At 36.1% G+C, this 20,431-nt stretch overlaps 1 protein-coding gene across 17 annotated transcripts in view; it reads left to right on the top strand.

The window, feature by feature from the left end:
• NEK10 (NIMA related kinase 10) overlaps nucleotides 1-20,431 on the top strand; it is a 94,210-nt gene that overhangs the window by 51,814 nt on the left and 21,965 nt on the right. For 16 of the 17 annotated variants that reach the window (XR_002435906.1, XR_002435905.1, XR_002435914.1 and 13 more), the window contains 4 exons: nucleotides 4,293-4,506; nucleotides 12,326-12,509; nucleotides 12,598-12,684; nucleotides 19,965-20,013. Coding sequence is in view for 7 of the 17 variants with exons in the window: in XM_021388835.1 (XP_021244510.1) it covers nucleotides 4,293-4,506; nucleotides 12,326-12,509; nucleotides 12,598-12,684; nucleotides 19,965-20,013 (534 nt within the window). In the remaining 10 variants the exon portion in view is untranslated. Of the gene's footprint in view, nucleotides 1-4,292; nucleotides 4,511-12,325; nucleotides 12,510-12,597; nucleotides 12,685-19,964; nucleotides 20,014-20,431 lie in introns of those variants that run through there. The other variant, XR_002435915.1, reaches the window with a different exon arrangement.

The following is a 20,431-nucleotide window of genomic DNA, read 5'->3' as shown; positions in this document are numbered from 1 at the left end:
CTTCCTACCATCTAACCTAAATCTCCCCTATTTTAAAGTTTAGTCCGCCTTGTCCTATCCCTGTCTGCTTGTGTAAAAAGTCAGTCCCCTCCTGTTTATAAACTCCCTTCAATTATCGGAAAGCTGAAGCAATGTCTACCCTGAGCTTTCTCTTCTCCAAGCTGAACAAGCTCAACTCCCTCAGCCTTTCTTCAAAGGAGAGATGCTCCAGTCCTCTGATCATCTTCATGGCCCTCCTCTGGACATCTTTCTTGTTATGGGACCACAGACCTGGACACAGTACTCCAGATGGGGCTTTACAAGGGCAGAGTAGAGGGGGACAATCAACTCCCTCTCCCTGCTGGCCACCTCTCTTTTGATGCAGCCCAGGATACTGTTGGCCTTCCCAGCTGTAGGTGCACACTGCAGGCTCAGATCCAGCTCTTTGCCTATCAGGACCCTCAAGTCCTTCTCCACAGGAGAAGGACTCTCAAGGAGTTCTTCTTGCAGTCTGTACCCATATCTGGGATTGCCCTGACCCAAGTGGAACATCTTGCACTTGACTTGTTTAATTTCATTCAGTTCACATGGGCCCGCTTTTCAAGCCTATCCAGGTCCCTTTGCATGGCATCCCTTCCTTCTATTATATCAGTTACACCATTCAGTGTTGTCAGCAAATTTGCTGACTGTACTTAATCCCACTACCCAGGTCATTGACAAATGTGTTGAACTTGTCCGAGCATAGAACCCTGGAGGAAACCACATTTAGCAGACCAGTACAGACTCAGTACTGAAGTTTAATACTACCAGTGCTCAAGTTAGTCCACTACACATCAGATTATTTTTTTGCATAGAATAACATCATTTTAAATTATGTTCAAGTGCAGTTAGAGATCACTGTATGATCACATCCATAGTTTCATGACTGAATAGAAATACATTTCCCACTAACTTCTAATCCTGTTAATGAAGCAGGGAGAACACAGTCGTGGAGGAAAAGAAAAACCTGCGTTTGCTCCACTCACTCATCACATATTTCACTTAGTTATGATTACATGTTCCTGGTGTTAATGTAATGTGTAAGGCAAAGTATAGAAAGTGAGTTGGTGAACTTCTAAGAGATTTGGCTCCTTTGATTGTCCATTTTCAAAAAAATCCAAAAATAGCTTTCTTTTTCAGTCAGAAATTGAATTCCACCTCTCAAAAGCACTTTATAGTGCAAGGTATGTAACTTTTTTGTATTATATTTTCTGCACAAAAAGATTTCTATTATTTAAAGACCTTGAGGATGAAGAACAACAAAGAGAGGACAGGAACTAGTAGAATGGAACTGAGATTTAAAAGGTCATGAAATGTTTTGAATATTTACAAGTATTTGTAGTCAGAATAACTGGATTTACTAATTCATTGCTCACCATTTAAGAATAAAGTAGTATTCCCAAATGTTTCCAGAAAATACTTTCAAGTCAAGATACATATCAGTATTGATATATATTACATTTTCATAAATTTTTAACACATCGTTATCAGTGACTTAAATGGATGTGAGAATCTGGTCCCTCTATCTTCTCGTTTTCATTCTTAATAATGACAAGAAACTCTTTAGTGGGAATTTTTAAAGGTCTTTTTCAAGGTCAGCGATTGATTTACTCTTTATAACTATAGATACAGTACCTGTATTGAATAGGTCTACTCCAAGTCCTATATTGTTGTAAGACTGGCTGATAAGTTAATTATTTACTAAGACTAGCTGGTTTAAATAGATGATTAAATAGGTGTCTGCATGAAAAATTAACATTATTTTTTCTCCTGTCATGTATGCATTTTCCAACTTATTTTAAAAGTAGAGGAAGCATGAAAAGTTTAAAATATTATTTATTCTCTTCCATGGAGTAATCCTTAAATGAAATATTATGTTTAGTTTCTAGCTTATTTTTGTGAGATATTTAGATAGAATAGAGAACATGAGAGAAATTCAGTAATGGGGAATCTTTACTGATAACATAGATGAGAAAACATTATCAGAAACAAAGAAGTTAATTTCTGAATTACTCTAACACAACACTTGTTGAAGATAAGAGTAATAACTTTTTAAAAAAGGTTATTTATAAGATTAGAAATCACTGAAAACTTCATTTTATAGCTGAAAATTTGCATTCAGTATTGTCATTATTCAGTATTATTGTTATTATTAAGATCCAATGTTATTGAATTAAGCTACTAAAGACAGTTTTGGAATCATTATCACCAAAGACTTTCAGAGTTGAATAACAATCCATTCAGTGTTTAGTCATAAATTAATCATCTTTCTAGATGCATGGGAAATGGATTGGAGAGCTATTAGAAATCTTATATAGCTCACATGGATCTTGGAAATTTTGACCAATTTTAGTGAATGTAAATGAATAGATATAGTTAGTGCTTTGAATGTCTTGAAAGATGGAGATTCCACAACTTCCCTAGGTCCTCTTCCAGTTCTTGTCCACCTTTTAGATTAAAAGTGGTAATATATCCTCATATCTAGTTGGACTTTTGCAGCTTGTGTGTATTGCTTCTTTTCCTATCACCTCTGAGAATTAATTTCTTTAGTTTCTATACTATCCTATTAAATAAGTAGCAATCAGATCTGTGAATCTTGCTCAGGTCCCTCTCATCGAGGTGTATTATCTCCCTCTGTATCAACTGTTCCCAGCAATGTAGTTTTCATAAGCTTTTTGAGAATGCTTTCTGTTGTCTAGGTTAGTAATAAAGACATTAAACAGTACTGGCTCAGACCTGTTCCCCGAAGAATGCTACTTTCAGCCACCATCTGGACTTTGCACTTCTGATAACACCTCTTTGAGCCAATAACTTCAGGCAGTTACTTACTCAACCTATAATCCTGTGGATGCTGTGGAATATTATGTCAAAGACCTTGCTACAGTAAAGGTATGCACAGCACATAATGCTTTCCCATTGTCCGCAGAGCAGTTATCTCATCCTAGAGAGCAGTCGCATTAGTCAGGTATGACTGGAACATCATGAATCCATTCTGTCTGTTTCCAGTCACATACCTGTCTTTGTGTAGTTGGTATAGCAAGCATCTAACATAATGTTGGTCTGTTCCTCTAATCCTTACCCATAAGCTCTTGACTATACCAAGCCAAGTGTTGACCTGCAGGCTGCATCCACCCTGACTCGACATTTTCCCCTTCATTGAAAGAATTGAGGAGATCACCACTTCAGCTCCCTGCCCTTCTCTCTTCATCCCAGTACTCTGAAGTCACATTTGGTATTTTCAGGATTCACCCTAGTGATAAATTGGTGTCTGCATGGATGAGCAGAAAGGGGTAATGACCCCAGGGTCGGATGAGTCTTGGTGGTCTTTCAACAACAGCCTAAATCTAAGCGCCTTGTAAGCAAGAGATTTCACAGTCTTCAAGTCAGATCTGTAGGCAGGTGCCTCGGTTCCGTACAGAGGGAGAATCTTAAGAGATTGTCACCTGTTGCTTTTTATTTGTGATATGGACAGTTGATTCTGTCTCATCTGGCTCCTATATGCCCTCTGTTCATTCTTTCTCACCTGTTCCCAAGTGACTATACCTATTTTGTAACTGTAGATTTGCAGAGAGAGGAAGTGGCTTCCTTCTGTTTGCAAAAGTTACAAGTCTCCAGCCTCCCCTATCTTGGGTGCCTCTGTCCACTGCTCCTTTAAGGGTAATCTTTAGATTTGCTTTCTCTGCATTGCCTGTGGGTTGAATCTCTCTGAAGATCCTGTCAGTCTTTTGCACATATCTGTACTCCCTGCAGCCCAAGACCCGTCACAGCAGCAGCCCCCCATAATAGTTCTGGGTTAACTCTAATAATAGTTCCAGCTGATGCCTTGCTCTGTGGTGTGTCAACACCAAAGCTGCTCAGTGTGACTGTCCCCATAGGCTTGAGCAGAGCTTCTGGGCCCCTATGTGCACCTGCTGTACTCTCTGTTGTGACAACTTCTACATCTCTGTTATCTTGCGGTATTTGTTGCAATCTCAAATGGGAAAATACTGCTTGATAAATTTCTCACTATGAAGACTTTTGCAATAACATTTTTATAAGCTAGCAGATGTTCTCTCTTCAGTCTTTTTGTGTGACATTATTTGTGACTTTCTGAAGTGCATCCATTTTTAATTTTTGAGTGTGTAAAAAATGAAAATTGTTGCCTTGCTAAATTTCTGTTTTGTCTCTAGTGCTGGCTGGCATGGTTTGATAAGTACCAATGGAGGAATGCAGTGGTAGCAAAATTTTTTAGAAGGAAGTAATTAGCTTTCATTAGAGAACGTTTCTTTCTGTAGGTGCTTGACTCCTGATGCAGAGACACGTCCAGACATAGTAGAGGTCAGCTCATTGCTGTCTGATGTGATGATGAAATATTTGGATGTTTTATCCACCTCCCATCTCATGTTGGAGAAGAAATTGGATCGGGAGAGAAGACGAACCCAGAGGTACTTCACAGAAGCTAACCGAAATGCAGTAGCCTGTCAACATCAGCTTTCTATTTTACCACAAGTAAGTAAGTGCATTAAGCTTTATTTTTGCTTATCACTGTTTGCTGCATCTGAGAAAATAAGGTAAAAAAAAAAAAAAAAGGCAGCAGAAAAAATAAATCCAAATGAAAAGACACATCCTCTTAAAACATTTTTCCACGCAGGCTTTTTAATTTATTTTCAACTAGGTATTCATTCACTTTTTTTGTGGACATCCTCACACATCAAAAATAACAGTATCTCAAAAACTACTTTCTTTCCATACTGGAAAATGGCATTATTATGGAGGTATTTCTAGTATTGATAGAATTGGACAATATTTAATTACTAATAAATACTTACTAATTTTTAATAACTGATAAATATTTAATTACTTTTGTGAATAAGATTCCACTACAATTGAACAAAATAGATAATGTTGTGTATGATTCTCAAACAATGGAATCTATAAAATGGAAAATACGCACGTAATTTTAAATTACAGATTTAAAGGACAGTGATGCTGATACTTGTTAATGATCTCTTACTGTCTGATACACTTCTGTAGACATACCTCTTAAAGTTCTTTCATTTGCTTCAGGCTGTGTTTTAAGCACTCTTCATGAAGGATGTCAGTTTTTTACATGATGAGCCAAACTTGTATGTTATCCTGGAAAATTTACTTAAAAAATACAAGCATAGTTTTTTTTGTATAGTAAAATCTCACTGTGATAATTATTGTAAGGGCAATTATAAATTAAAATTATAATTTACACCACTGCCCTTTTCTGTCCAACCATTGTGTCACTGTTAGAAACACTGATTTCGCTGATCATGGCTCAGTAGTTTGCAGTGAAGAACCTCTGTGTAGTAAAAAGTTTTTCAGGAACATATTGTCTGGAACTCACAGTTTTTTTTAATATGTTGTTTTCATGTGCCTGATTGAGTATAAGTATTGTAGAAATTGTTATTAAAGATACAAAATTTTTATTTGTATTATACCTTGTTTCTCAATAAAATGTTGCCAGTGACTTCCAGAGAAATCTCAACAGACTACTGTGTTTTGAAATATATGAGGTACTAATATAGAAGAAAGATGCAGGGTAGGATTAATAAATTAAAGCAGTGTGAACAATTGTTTTCCCTATTTTTTGAGCTTCCTTACCCTACATGTTTGAAAGCTTACTCTGTATCATTATTTTCCATACCTTGGTTCAGTCATTTTCTTGTGTAACTGTGAGGAAATTTGCAAAAATACCTACTATAGATGTAAAACTTGTTGATTTTGGATTTCAGTACAATTGTCTTGCTTTTAGAGAAGAGTGCTCTATCCAGATACTTGTATGATATGATATGACCTATAGCTTTACATTGAACTTAGAGTACTTCAGTTTTGTATAAATACATAAAAAATAAATGAAAAAAAATACACCTATCTACAAAAAGGGAAGGGAAGTGCTTCTGTATTCTAGTGTATAATGGTTAGTCTTCTTAAGGAAGGAATACTTTAATTTTATTTCCACTCCAGTGGGTATTTTATTTTGTATATTAAGTGAAACAGATACAACGGGAGAATCTGAGAAAGATCCAGAACTCCATGGAAACTGAGAGAGTATGGCTCACTAATGATAAATGGAAGACCTGGCTGTGAGTTCTTGTTCTAAATAAGACAGAACGTATCAGGATGGGATTTTTCCAAATATCTTAGGAGCATTACAAGGCTTAGAATTAGAAGGAATCAAGTTGTTTCTTTGCTTTCAGTACTGAAGGGAAACTTTATGAAGTTGGAGGATTTCTAATAAAAAGATAATTATTCCTGAAAATTTTTACTTATGAAAAAAGACAATATCCTGACATAATACATTAGGAAAAATTTAAAGTAGCTGATCCTTAAATAAAAACTCTGAGGTATGGACAACCTAATTAATCTTAGTCAAGGCTCCAGCAAGTCCATAGCCAGGTAATTTGTCATTTTTCCTGGGTGTCAGAGAATTCACTGTTTCTGCCATGTAGCTCAAAGCTGTGTTGAAGCCAGCTATCTTATACTTTGTTTTCTCTCTACTAAAATGTACTTTTTTGCCTCCTTTTTCATCCCGGTTGTGTCATGTTGTGAATGTTTCTGAAATAAACAGCATGCTCTGTGTCCTTGCTTATGGAACTATACCCCATAGATCTTTTAAAGCCAGTAGAATCTCTTTTATACATAGTTTAAGACCAGTGTAGAAACTGATCAATAGGCAATGTGGAAGACAGGTCAGTAGATGATGCTGAAGAAGCATAGATACCTTGCCTGACAAGTATGGCACAAAATCCATCCTTGAAAATAATCCTAAAAATAAACAATAATTAGCAGCTTCTCTCTTATATATTTTTATTTTTCATTGTCTTCCATAGAAATTGTTGTTTATGTGATAATAGATGCAGTTATAAGAATAAAGTGTTTAATATAGTTAGTGTGTTCCGTTCTTAAAGGTGAAATTTTGCTGGCGTAAGTACAGAGTACAGAGGACCTAACACAGTAGTTATAACAGTAGTGATTTTCTCTCACACAGTACCTTTCATTTCAAGGTAGTCAATATTATATTTTTGTACCCTGGGTAGGAAAAAGCGGAGAGGAAAAAAGTAGTTCCTGCAAGGTGATCGAACAGACCAGTGGTAAAGTTGAGTTTCCTGGCTTCCAAGCCAAATCTGAGCCCCAATAACTAATAATAAAAGTATATATTTTATATATAAAAGTGATATTAAAAAGATACAAAAGAGTAACAAAATATGATTTTGATAGCATTTTTTGAGAAAAAAAAAACCCTGTAAATTTTGGGATAGGAATTTGCCAACTACAACGTACATAAGAAAATAAGAGCCACTTATTCCTCCTCCTACTCTCAGCAGCCAGGTAGTCTATCAAGTCTGCCCATTTTAAACATACTTTGGGGGATTAGCTTCCTTTTCTCCATTTCTGAAGTTCTGTTTTGTGCATCTGGCATACATGGTCAGTCATATTCTTTCTCTGTAGCAGGATTTTGTAATACTGTATTCTTTGGGAAGTAAAGCTGACTTTCACTTACACATTAGTAATGAAAGTTGAATACACTTTTTATTTTAAAATCTATAGATATGAATTGATATATTCAGATAATTTTAGAATTGCACATCAATGGGAGACTAACAATGAATAAGTATGTACAACTTTGGGATTTTGAGCATAGTACAATTTATTGGGGTACATCCATATCCAGCGTAGGGGCTCACTCATAAACAGTGTTTAGTCTAAGCTGCTCCATTTAGATTACCATGAGTTGAGTGCTCTGTCCTAAGGTTCAAATGCACAAGAATGCTCATTAGCAACAGACAGCATTTAAATTAAAGAGCCTGAAATGGCTAAGGCAGTTTTCTGTCATCCGTGGCATGAGTAATCTACCTTCATAATCCACATGTAGATAATTCTAATATGGTATTACGTCTTTTCAAGATTGGCTTAGAAACATCAGCAGCATATCTAAAGTCCACAGATAAGGTGAGTCTTCTTTGCATGTCCCTTATATCACAAAGACCCCAATGAAAATAACTGTGATGTACTTTGTAGGAATACCTCTAAATGCAGAGCATGTTACTTCTCCCATTTTTCTTTATCCACAGGAATCAATTCTCTTTATCCCAATCTGTTTCTTCATTCACAGTGATGCGTGGCCAAAGGGGAAGAGTTAAGACTCATAGTTTACAAATCTATACTTTTGTAACCACTCTGCAGCCTACTTGTAACTCTTGTGATAAAAAACAGTGATCAATCTATTCAACTTTTTAAAAAAGAGGACAGGCGCACAGCTACTTGAAAGTCAAAGAACATCAAAATGATTCAGCTGTTCTCACCTACTCATTTCCCTCCACACACAAGTTCAGTTCTGCACTGTTTGCAGTTTGATCCTGCTAATAATAACATTGATAGTTTCTAAGCATCACCACATGCATCGCATAGTAGTACTTAATTAGCAATTTAGTTTAAATTCATCTATTTTTGTTGTCAGTTCAGATACAGAAACAAAAATGGACCAATGTTCATTTTAATCTCTTTTTTTTCTTTGGATGTATATTTTATTTTTTCAGTCAATCAGTGCATATAGCTGTCCACAACTCCCTGAAAGGAGGTTGTGACAAGGCCTCTTCTCCTGCATAACTAGCGATAGGATGAGAGGAAATGGCCTCAAGTTGTGCCAGGGGAGATTCAGGTTGAATATTAGCAAAAATTTCTTCTCCAGAAGAGTGGTCAGGCACTGGAAAGGGCTGCCTGGGGAGGTGGTTGGGTCACCGTCCCTCGAGATGCAAGAAATGTTTAGATGTTGTACTGAGGGACATGGTTTAGTGGGGAAACATTGGTGGTAGGTGGATGGTTGGACTGGATGATCTTGTAGGTCTTTTCCAACTTTGGTGATTCTATGATAATGCAAAAAAATTTTCTCTTAAAACAACTGTGCATGAACATAGCAAGTGTTTTTGTATTAGTTGAAGCAAAGAGAGGGATTGACTCTAAATCACTTAGAATGCTACAGGTTATTAATCTGGCAGCAATATGGCCCAGTCATGAGTGAAGTCACAGGAATGTCATGGAAGCTTAGCAATCTACAAGTTTTTTCTTTGACCTCCTTTCACTCCATTGGTTTTGTTCTGGCAGCTTTCTGTTTTGGAATTTAAGTGGCAGGTAATGGAAATAAGGTTTAAATGCTGGAAGTTATTGCTTTTAAGAACAAACCTGTTGAGAATGAACATATAATATGTTTAAACCAGCTTCAATGTATATGTCAAAGTACTTCAACAGAATCACAGAATATGAGACAAGTCTGCAAGCCTTAGAGCTACCTGTCACTCTTGACAGGTGTTTCACCCTTCATTCATAAAAATGTTTAGTGATAGAAAGTCTCTATCATGCCGAGGTAGACTACCCCAGGCTAGCGAACAGTTTGGAACCAGAATTGTATGAATAGTAACTGCCTTTACTGTCAGTGATTGCGTATCCCTGTTCATCTTTTATGCCATCCAAAGATAATGCGTGGAAAACTATGAACTGTCCAGAAGTAATTGGAAATCCTGGGCACGTCCATAGCACATCTGCACTGTGCTATACACTGTATCTGCAGTTTGTCTAATTTTTTTTCAAGAAAATATTAGTCTTACATTGTATTCATGGCAGAATACACTTGTTCTGTATGTCTTGTTTCCAGGAGACATCAGATGGACATAAGCATATGCATATATGGGAGGTATATGACATCCTGAAATTTCCAGATCTGCTCTTAACTGTCATACAATTGTTCTGAGAGCAGTAAGTTAAACGAGTCCACAAAACATTAGATTTGCAGAGCACATTCAAACCTATTACACAGTGTATGACCACTTCTCTCTGCAGGATTTCAGATGGTTAAGTCCTTTCTTTGTGTTGGGTGGTCTTAAAGTCTAACTTAAATTGTACTTGTTACAGCTTAAGCTGCATATTTTCTCTCAACAGTGGAAATATCTTATATTTCTCCTCTGTCATTTCTTTTCTTTGGGCTAAATAATAAAATTCCATCAGTCTTCCTTTCTAATTCATGTCTTTTAAGACCTCTGATTATTTTCATATCTCTTCTCTGATATCTCTTCATTTTTTTTTTTTTTAAAGTTTAGTCGAAACAGGACTCAGTTTCTCCCACTGAGAACCTTATTGGTAGTGAGTAGAAAGATTATATAGTTCTTAGAGATTATTCTCCTCTTCACACATCACAGTGTGATCGTTTTCCATAACAGCATGGTATTGCTGATTTATGCTTTATAACTTATCCATCAAAATCCCCATATCTTTTCATGTGGAGATGCTGTCTGGCCAGTCCTTTCCCAAGCCTGTGCACAGCTGTTTCTCCCTGCACAGATCTTTGCATTTTTCATGTTTAAAATTAGGGGTTTTTTTCACTTTCTTCAGTTTGTCAAATTTGTCTATAAAATCTGTCACTTGCCCTGATGCAACTTTGTATATGGTATGTATGCTGTAATGTTACATTATATGCATGTATCACAGTCTTTGCACATTTAATTCACATTCCATCTAGACTGTCATTGGAATTCAGCGACTGTGCTCAACAATTTAGGACCAAGGTCAAAAGGGATCCTGAAAATTTTTGCTCACTACCCATTTTCAATTTAATAAACACTCAAAGTACTTAACAAGTTCAGTACAACTTTTCTGTTATATATATATTTATGAGCACTGGCTTGGGCACAGATAAGATATAAGGGTTTTCAGAATGTGCCTTCTGCTGTGTCCCAGTAAGGTAGAAATACTTCATAGGACTGACAGGGGGACAAAATTGTGTTAGATACAGTCCAAATTGCTATTGACACACCTGGTAAGAATAGACTTATTTAGAAATGTATTATATCCTGAAATTACCTTAATATTAAAGATAGTCATTTGTTTAACCTGATAGATTTGCATAATTTATCTCTTGTTCTTTATCACGCTTTGCACTGGCCTTACTAAAAGAAGCATTAATTTATTGATGCACAACAGCAATAATATGAGAAGTCCTGGAATAATATACACAGAGGTCATAAAAGCAGTCTGCTTTCAAAATTTGTTGCATTCAAACAGGAGAAATAACAAGGATCAAGTGTCATTATTCCTTCCAGAAAAAAACTATAAACAAAGGTAGCAGCAGAAGTAGAATTTTATATTCATTAAAGAACCCTTTGCTACAGACGAGATTTAGTACTTAAATGTGACTGGCAGAGCTGCCCTGAAAGTAATGCCTCCCTTTTTATTATGTTGGCCCACAACGTGAGAGGTGTATGGCAGTAGAGGCTGAGCCTTCCAACCAATATTCTGTTACATGTTGTTGCCGTGTGACAGATGGCAGCAGAGGGGCAGTCAGACACTATGGCATCTGACATGGAAGTGCAGATAAAACAAAGAGGTGTCACTCAATTCCTCCATGTAGAAAAAATTGCACCCATAGACATCCTTTGACACTTGCTGAATGTTTCTGGAGACCAAACAGTGGATATGAGCACAGTGAGGTGGTGGGTGGTGCATTTCAGCAGTGGTGACAGTGACTGTGGGTCACTTCTGCTGGTGCAGGTTTTCATGAGCACAGCATGCAGGCTCTTGCTCATTGCTGATGAAAACATACACCTAAAGGTGGTGACTGTGTTGAAAAATAGTGTTTTGTAGCTGAGAATTTGCTCTATCAAATAATGTTATTGGGCTCTTTGTTGTGGTTTCCATGGAAATAAATAGGAGACATTATTTTGGAGTGACCTACATATATTCCATGTTTTGATTTTCTTAGCCATGCTTTGGTAATGCCAATCAGCATTTGGTCATTTCAGCCTTGGGGAATCTCTCTGTTGTGACATCACATCCCATCACATCAAGTTCGCTTCATATTTTACTACCATCTTGACTGCTGTGCAGGTTTTGTGTTGTCCAGAAATCAGTTGCTCGTTATTATTTAAAATAGGATTAAGCAAATTTCCCATAGGTTGTATATGGGATCCCACTGTCTTTATCTAGTCATTTATTTTTGCAGTGTTCAGAATTTCTTTGTGTCTTGGCATTTGTTTCAATTTTTAATTTTTCTTCATTAGGAACAGAGGTGCCTTTTATGTGAAGGCTCTGAATAATTTGCTTAGATGAAAGATTTGAAAGGTTTTGCTCCAAATTTTAAATTAGTGACTAAACATGGCACCATCTAGTCCTGGACTGACAGCTAAGTAGGAACTAAAAGTGCATTCCTATGCATGTGTAGATACACTCGTGACTCTTTCATTTGCAGGTTTTCTAATGGGTGCTGTATAAGAACAGTGTGTAACATTTCCTTTTTGCTCTTTGTTGTCAGAAACATTATTACAAGTTGAGACTTCAAGGCAGCACCAGTGGAACAGCCAGTTGCAAAAGTGATTTTTCAGAAAACGTTGATGTTCTGGCAGAGAATTGTCAGTCTACGTGTAGGAAAGATGAGAAGAGAACATACGAAGAAATCCTGGTGGAGGACAACAGCAGTTTAGAGAACTCTGAGAAAGGTAGCTGTTAGCAAAAAAAGCATCAGAAATACTACTGTACTGCTCAGAGGTGGGTTAAAAACTGCTTTGCTTTCATTTTTCTTTACAGATTTGTTCTCAGAATTAGATGATGAGCTCGATGTATTAGACAACTCAAGCAGTTCCAGTTCAAGTCATTTGAGAGAGTCTGCTTTTGGTAAGAAATCTTAAGAATGAGAGGGTTCAGTACTCTCTAATAGTAAAATAGTCATTAATTCTAAAATGCTAGGGTATTTCATTGCAAGTTCACCAGCTGTTATGAGTCCTAAGTAAAGGAAAACTAAAATAATTCTACCTCTATAGCATGCGTTTCCAGTATAACACATTTTACATCACATTTTCTTTATGTTGCTCATGCCTGTATTTTCAAATAATGGCTATGGAAACTGGAATATTATTGAGAAACTTCACAATGAAGTTGTTTTTAGATTTGAAGCATAAGATAATTGGGGCTGATAAGAAACAGAAGCCAAACAATGTGAAAAATTTTGTCTCAGTAACAATAATTTTATGCATATGAAAAATGGAGTGCCCTGCTAGTGGATGGAAAAAAAAAAGTTGAAATAGGCAAGTTTTAGCTGTGTAGGTGCATTCATTGAATGCTAATGCAGGAAAGCTTAAAATTTAGATTTGAATTAGGAAGGTGTTATATGACAAAACACGGCATTCATTCTGCCTTTATTTATGGCAAACAGTTAGGAATCAGCTATGCTGAGTGTTAAGTAATAGATTTTGGATTATACTCAAAATATGAAAAAAAGTGACATCAGTAATCCCTGTAGGCTGCCTGCTAAACTGTGATCTACTGTGATATAATTATTATTAAATGAGGTAGGATTCTGATCATGTTAGAGGAAATTAAAGAACATCTTCTACTAGAAAAACAGTGATATTAGAACCAAGAAAATCAAAGAATTCCATCAGTACCATGAGGTTCTGACAGAAAATCTGTGGATCCTTTAAAATGTCCTTTTACGTGTGAAGGGATTAGCAAATTTTATTGGTACAAAGTTCCAGGCTTCAAAACCATAAAATAACTTAATCTGTTTGTAGTGCTATTCACTAGCTGGATTTCCTTCAGATTTTGACCCAGGTACTGAAGAAATATGACTGCTGTTAACCAACTGTCTAGCTATTACTGCAGAGCACATAAGTGAATTCTACTTAAAATCCATTAACATCATTTTATAATTTTAACTGGATAGCCTACCATTCTGTAGGCTGGAGGATGTATGGCTACTCAGCCTACAGTTTATTACCAAAATTTTCTTGGTGAATTTTTTGTTGCTCTATTGTGCTAGGACTGTAACAGCATAAGGTTACCAGATAGGGAAGGGCATAGTGTGATATTGAGAGGAGGCTGCACAGAAGGAATCGCTTGAAGAGCAGCAGCCTACAGGTGAAATGTTCTGTTTTTGTGTTTATTAGGAAGAATAACACATTGTGTGACACCTAAAAACTGAATTCTTTGAGGGCTAGCTCAGCATTGTATGGAGACATTGGAAATCTCTATGTAGTTTACAACTTGTCACACCCCCAGTGTTAGCAATAATGATTTATTTGTTGATTTTTCTCTGTTAAGATCTGGACACAAAAAGATTCTCAGATGCTTGTCATATTCTCTTGCCCGATTTCCACTGATTTAATGAAATCATAGAATCATAGAATCATAGAATGGCCTGGGTTGAAATGGGCCTCAAAGATCATCAAGTTTCAAGGCCCCTGCTGAGTGCAGGGTCGCCAACCACTAGACCAGGCTGCCCAGAGCCACGTCCAGCCTGGCCTTGAATGCCTCCAGGGATGGGGCATCCTCAGCCTCCTTGGGCAACCTGTTCCAGTGTGTCACCACCCTCTGAGTGAAAAACTTCCTCCTAATATCTAGCCTACATCTCCCCTGTCTCAGTTTAAAACCATTCCCCCTTGTCCTATCGCTATCCACCCTCATAAACAATCATTCCCCCTCCTGTTTATACACTCCCTTCACAGGCCACAGTGAGATCTTCCCGGAGCCTTCTCTTCTCCAAGCTAAACAAGCCCAGTTTCCTCAACCTTTCTTCACATAGGAGAGGTGCTCCAGCCCTCTGATCATCTTAGTGGCCCTCCTCTGGACCTGTTCCAAGAGCTCCGTGTCTTTTTTGTGCTGGGGGCCCCAGGCCTGGACGCAGTACTCCATATGGGGCCTCGCAAGAGCTGAGTCGAGGGGGACAACAACCTCCTTCTCCCTGCTGGCAACAATATTTTGAATGAAAAGATTCAACCTGCTCCACTTAATCCCAGTAACTGAAGTCAGCATTTCCAGAACTTGTTGCACATATTCCTCGAAGCATATGCATTTTAACTAGTGTATAGATAGTTCAAGATTGCTTTTTCAAAAAATAGCAATGCTGTCATACCATCTTAGATCACCTGTAGTTCTGTTTAATATAATGAATTTAGCAGTATGGATCAATTGCAATAAATGCTGGCAGTTTCTTCTTCTTTTCATGGAAAAAGAAAAGAAAGCATTTAAAAAAATTGTTATAGATTCCAGTGTCACTTGGGTTATGCTCCATTCATTGCTAATAATTGGCTAACAGTGTATTAATTATCATAGTTTTGTCAGTCATATCAACATTACAGGGGAAAATGTGACCAACTTTCATCTAACTAACTCACTAAGTGCTAACAGGAAAATATGAGTATAAATTACAGGTGTATTGATTATGATCATAATCTGTAAATGTAGAAAAATATCCCTCTAATTTTGAACTAGGTGCTATTTTTAAAAAGATGTGCTGTGCTGTTTTGTTCAGTGGTACAGAAACTGATATGCAAATGGTTTGCTTTATTATAGTCCAAAAATTGTAACAGCATTTTTTAATAACTTTGCGTATCTTCTGCTTTTTAGTAATGTTTTAAGAAAAAGACTATTTTTCTTAGTTTAGAAAATGTAGTTCCACAAGATCACTTTCTTTAGCAATTCCTAGAATTGACAGATGCAGTCTGTATAGATTCTGAATAACAGTTTCATGCTCCTTGACATGATTAACTCTACAGGAGCAGATTATGCACATTTCAGATGCATAGAGGCAGCAGTGGAAGATGTATTCCCCTCCCCCCCCCCCTTGAAGTCCTTATAATTTGATAAAGGAACAGAGGATAAAGACACAGAGTCAAAAATCAGCAAAGAGTGATGAGATGATAGCAGCTTATCATTTGTGTATTTTTTCTTATTTTAAAATTAAGAAGTTTCCCAACTACACCTTAACTTGTCATATTTTTTTCTTTATTTGCTTTTATTTACAGTGTAACTATACTGCATTTCTACTGGTAAAAACAAACAACAAGAAAATAAGTGATATATTCTAGTGAATAGTAGTTCACTAGAGCTAGTATGTCAGTTGAGTGAGAGAGAATTTAAGTGTCTATGTCTGGGAAGACCTTTTGGAAAAATTTTTTTCTTTCCTTGAGTCATGTTCACTTGCACTGCAATAAGGACAATGTACTGTTGTAAATAATGCTTCTAAAAGGCATGGGAAGACTAGTTGCCTGCAAAATATGCTATTAGAAAACCCTAGTTCCCAAGTAGGTGTATGTAATTGTCCTTTGACCTTCCTCGCAATAAAAAAGATAAGCATTCAACAGATCAATTTCAAAATTGTTCAGCTCCTAGCTTTTCATGAGGCTAGAAGGCTCAATGCCCAGTCCTGTCATTGTTCTGTATCTTGCTAAGGAGTTTTTCTGGTACCTCATACAGTTTGTGTGTCTAATATTTGGAGGAATCTTTGATCTTTATGGCTTGTGACCAGTAATCAAAGAAACTGAGATTCTCAACTCCTTTTTCTTGACAAAATTTCTGTAATCACATTGTATTCAGAATTCCTGTGTAAGAGACCACGGATCTGCCAGAATATTCTAGTGGAATAACTCTCTAAGACTCTCCTTTGGACTTCTTTGAGTGTTTTGAAAAACTTATTTATACAGTGCTAGAACTTGCGTCTTGTGCAGGTAATGCTAAAAGAAGTGAAAAGTTCAGTGACTAGAGACTTCCAAGACTAGGATACTCTCAGTATAAGAATTGTACATATTGTACACAGCAAATAATGGGCACTGAAGTAGTCATCCCTTAGCTCTGAATTTAACTGTTTTTGAGAGCAACAACAAACTTAGTAGGAAATAAATACCTATTCAGTAATGTCAGCTGCTGTCTGGAGCTAGTAGTTTCATTTATGATTTGCACTTAATTGCAGGCTTGTGTCTTGCAAGTTCTCTGATCACAGAGCTTTTTTTTATTATTACTCAGAACAGTTACAGTTTGTGGTGGATTTCATGACTTGAGAAGATACTGCTTCTTTAATTAAGACAGTGTTCTTTCAGGGAGATGATCTGTAACTATTAAATCTTGATTTAATTTTCCTATCAGTGACTACACTTAAAAGTATTTTCAGAGTTTTTTTTTTTTTAAATACCAGCAAAGTGAAAGCCAAAGCAAAAGTTTCCATCTTTCCAAGTTTTTCTCAACTCTTATCACATTCTAAGCTCTTTTATTGAAATTACATGATTAGATGCCTGCAAAAGGAAATACTGAACTGTATTGGAATGTGTCTTGATTATTTGTTCTGATGTCAGTGAATACTATGAAGTTACTTTTATTACATAATCTATTAAAGACTGAAGTACCACTCAGAAAAATTATTGGTGACTCATTTGATTTTTTTAAAATGTCCTCAAGGGATCTTCACAGAGCTATTAAGAACAGGAAGGCTTGTGATAATCAAAATCTTTGGATTTTGTGTGTCTTCACATCCTAGCAATGATGGGCATAAAAGAAGAAAGACATGGAGGATTTATGTTTCATTTTCCAGGAGATAATCAACTGAGAAATTCCCTCTTGTGGAGCATTTGAACAAAACATACGTTGCCTTGTTCTTCCCATCCATAGTAAAGGAGTAACCATGGTAAAAGGAAATACGATCCAGTTAACATCCTGGGCTGAAACATCAGAATTTACTGTGTGCTCCATGACTTATGCTAGTTAACTTTCCTACACATCTGTTTTTTCTTACTCTCTGTCTGGCATAGTCTGATTAGAGTAACACTCACACAAAAGACAAAGGATTATAACCAAAGCCAGTAGTGTGTGATGGATGCATGTATACACATGTGAATATGTGTTGTAATGGCTTTTAGATGTCTCAATCTCCTTGTCCTTAGTTAACGATGACATTATTCCAACGTGTTTTCACAATGTCTAACATGAAGAGACTTCTCTCCCTGCTGTAGCTGCTCAGTGGGGTTTAACATTATAAGTAATAGTAAAGGAGCTGAAGGGTGTTGACTGGTGTTTAGTGATGTTCTGCAACATGATTTCTAGTTTTCTTTGGTAAATTTTAACATTAATATATATTTTCTTAACTTTAGCATACGAATCAGAAAATACTACATCTCTGCCATGTACAGTGAGTGAGTGGTGAGACAGTCTCTTTGGTGTGTAGTACCATGCGCTTGTAAATATAAGCTGGCAGATTTGCAAGTCAAATGTAGTCAATCAAGTAACTGACCAAGAAAATTTGGATATGAGCTCTTTACTGGTAGAGACCATTCATTTGAAACAAAGAGTATAGTATTTCAGATCCAATTTAGTATATGAATACTGGAAAAAGGGACTTGTTTTTAAAATACCAGGAAACAGCTGTGTTCAAACTTAACATTCTAGCCAGGTGCCTTCTGTTACAGTTTTTCTCCCACATATATTCCCTAAATATATTACATTTCTTGTTATAGCAAAATGCCTTTTGAGTGTAATTCAAAATCCTTATCTCAAGCAATGTTATTTAGGTTCAGTCAGAGCTTTTAGTTTTGTATTTGTATTGTGTCTGCATCCTACACGGGTAAATTATGTATTCCATGAATAGGAACAGTCATAGCTTTTCCTTTTGAAAGTCCTTATTTGCTTTCTAGATAGTAGACACTGCATTTTCCTATCTATTGTGTCAAAGTTAATCAAAATATCTTTACATCTATAAGGGACTACATTGTTTGCTACTGTGTATAGCAAGTACTCGTACAAAACCTACTTTCGGTCTAACTACTCCAGTGTTTCAATGGCTATCTTGTGAACCTGAGGAAGGAGTAAAATAATATTTCATTTTTTCTTTCTTTCAATCTATCTGTATGTCTTCCTTTTAGGCAGAGAAGTTTGACTTAAATAAAAGGTAAATAATTTAGGGATGGGTTAAAGTGAATTCTGTGTGACAGAAGCCAGCTTTCTCCAAGATTTTTATTTTCATTCAAGGCAGAGGATCTTAGATAAGTAGGAAAAATAGAGGCACTGTATTTCAGAGCGCAAGTGAAAGTGTGTTTGAACACAAGAAGAAGATTTAAGATTCTCAGAAATATTTGCTCTCTGAAAGCAACTATTGTTCTAGAACTAGTATGACTATAGAAGTAATACAAACAGCGATAAAAATAGTGTAAGTTTACTAAGTTTGCTATGTTTTTTTTTCTTTAAGCTGCTATTTGAATGACTGTGTGGCGCTGTTCTTGTTCTGTAGGAATGCTTGTGATATTACTAGTGTGGAAAAACATCTCATATAGTCAAGAAGGTGGAGATTTGTATTGAAAATTATTAATTGTATGGGAAAAATAAATTTCCTCATTTTTTAGTTTAGACATTTGGCTAGATTAAATATCTTTTGATTTAAGCGTATATTTATTCCTCCTCTTTGAAAGTGAGATACCGTGTAGGATAGAGTGGCCTCAGGTCAAAATCAGTGTCAAATAAAGGGTTTTATAGCAATATTTTAAGACTTAAGCTTAAGATAGTTGCTTAAGACAAATGCTTCCTTTGAGACAATACTCTTCAAGTGCATAAATAATAAATTTCATCAAATACTACTCCTCTTTTTATATTTTTTGGCAATATGCAATACATGACGTAAATGTTTGGGTTCAGTTTTATTGCTGATTGGATGTTTGACCAATACCTGGTCATAACCTTGTCTCTAAAGTCTTAAAATCAGCAGAATTATTAAAGAAGTAAGTTTGAATAGTTAACTAGTAGGATGGTGGCAATAAAACTCTGGTAAAGCAAGCTTTAGACAACCCATCCAAGGTCCTCTGAGAAAGTGGGTAAATATTTCATCTTCTTACACAGTCTAGAGATGTTGTTGTGGCTATAGTGATAGCAGTAACTGAGTTAAGTAATTAATGCTAATCCAGATACATCTTTTGTCATGCAGTCAGCATGTGTTCTTTGTTTTGGTGAAAATCTGTGAATTCTGCAGGGTTGAAATTAAAATGTGAGCACATTTTTGACTCATCAAACAATGAATATGAATTTAGTTTGTCTACCACTGCTTTTTAAAAGTTATTTTCAAATCATATCTGAGAAATAGAATGACCATGGATGTCGAATTATTTTTTAATGCAGAGATAATATTTACACATTCATTTCAGGTATCGTTAAAAAAAGCCTTGGTACTTCTGAAAGACAACCTCAGATTAGGTAGGTATGATTTATAATTTTAATATAGGTTATATAAATGGTCATTGTTATCATCAGCTACAATCAGTCAGTTCACAACAGAACAGTTGCACAATTACCTCCATGAAACATTTCCTTATTCACTGTTACAACTTCATTTTGTTTCAGCCTATGATAATTAGACTGCTTTAAGACTTTGAGGATGTTTGCACACAGAAGCTTTATGTGAATAATTTAAGGACTGGCATTAAACTGATGAAGTTTTAGAAGTGGACATTGCTACATCATCATTAAAATGACATAAGTTGATTAGCCAAATTCTGGTTTTGAATTTTTACACAGCTGTTTTTTCATAGAAAATTGTGTTTACATGTTTGATATTGTCAAGTAACATCACATTCCTTTGAGTTCTTGTAGAGCTTCTATACAAACTTGAATA

Source organism: Numida meleagris, chromosome 2 (genome assembly GCF_002078875.1).
Source record: "Numida meleagris isolate 19003 breed g44 Domestic line chromosome 2, NumMel1.0, whole genome shotgun sequence".
Taxonomy (NCBI): domain Eukaryota; kingdom Metazoa; phylum Chordata; class Aves; order Galliformes; family Numididae; genus Numida; species Numida meleagris.
The sequence above is the reverse complement of the archived record's forward strand: the minus strand, read 5'-3'. Positions and strand labels throughout refer to the sequence as shown.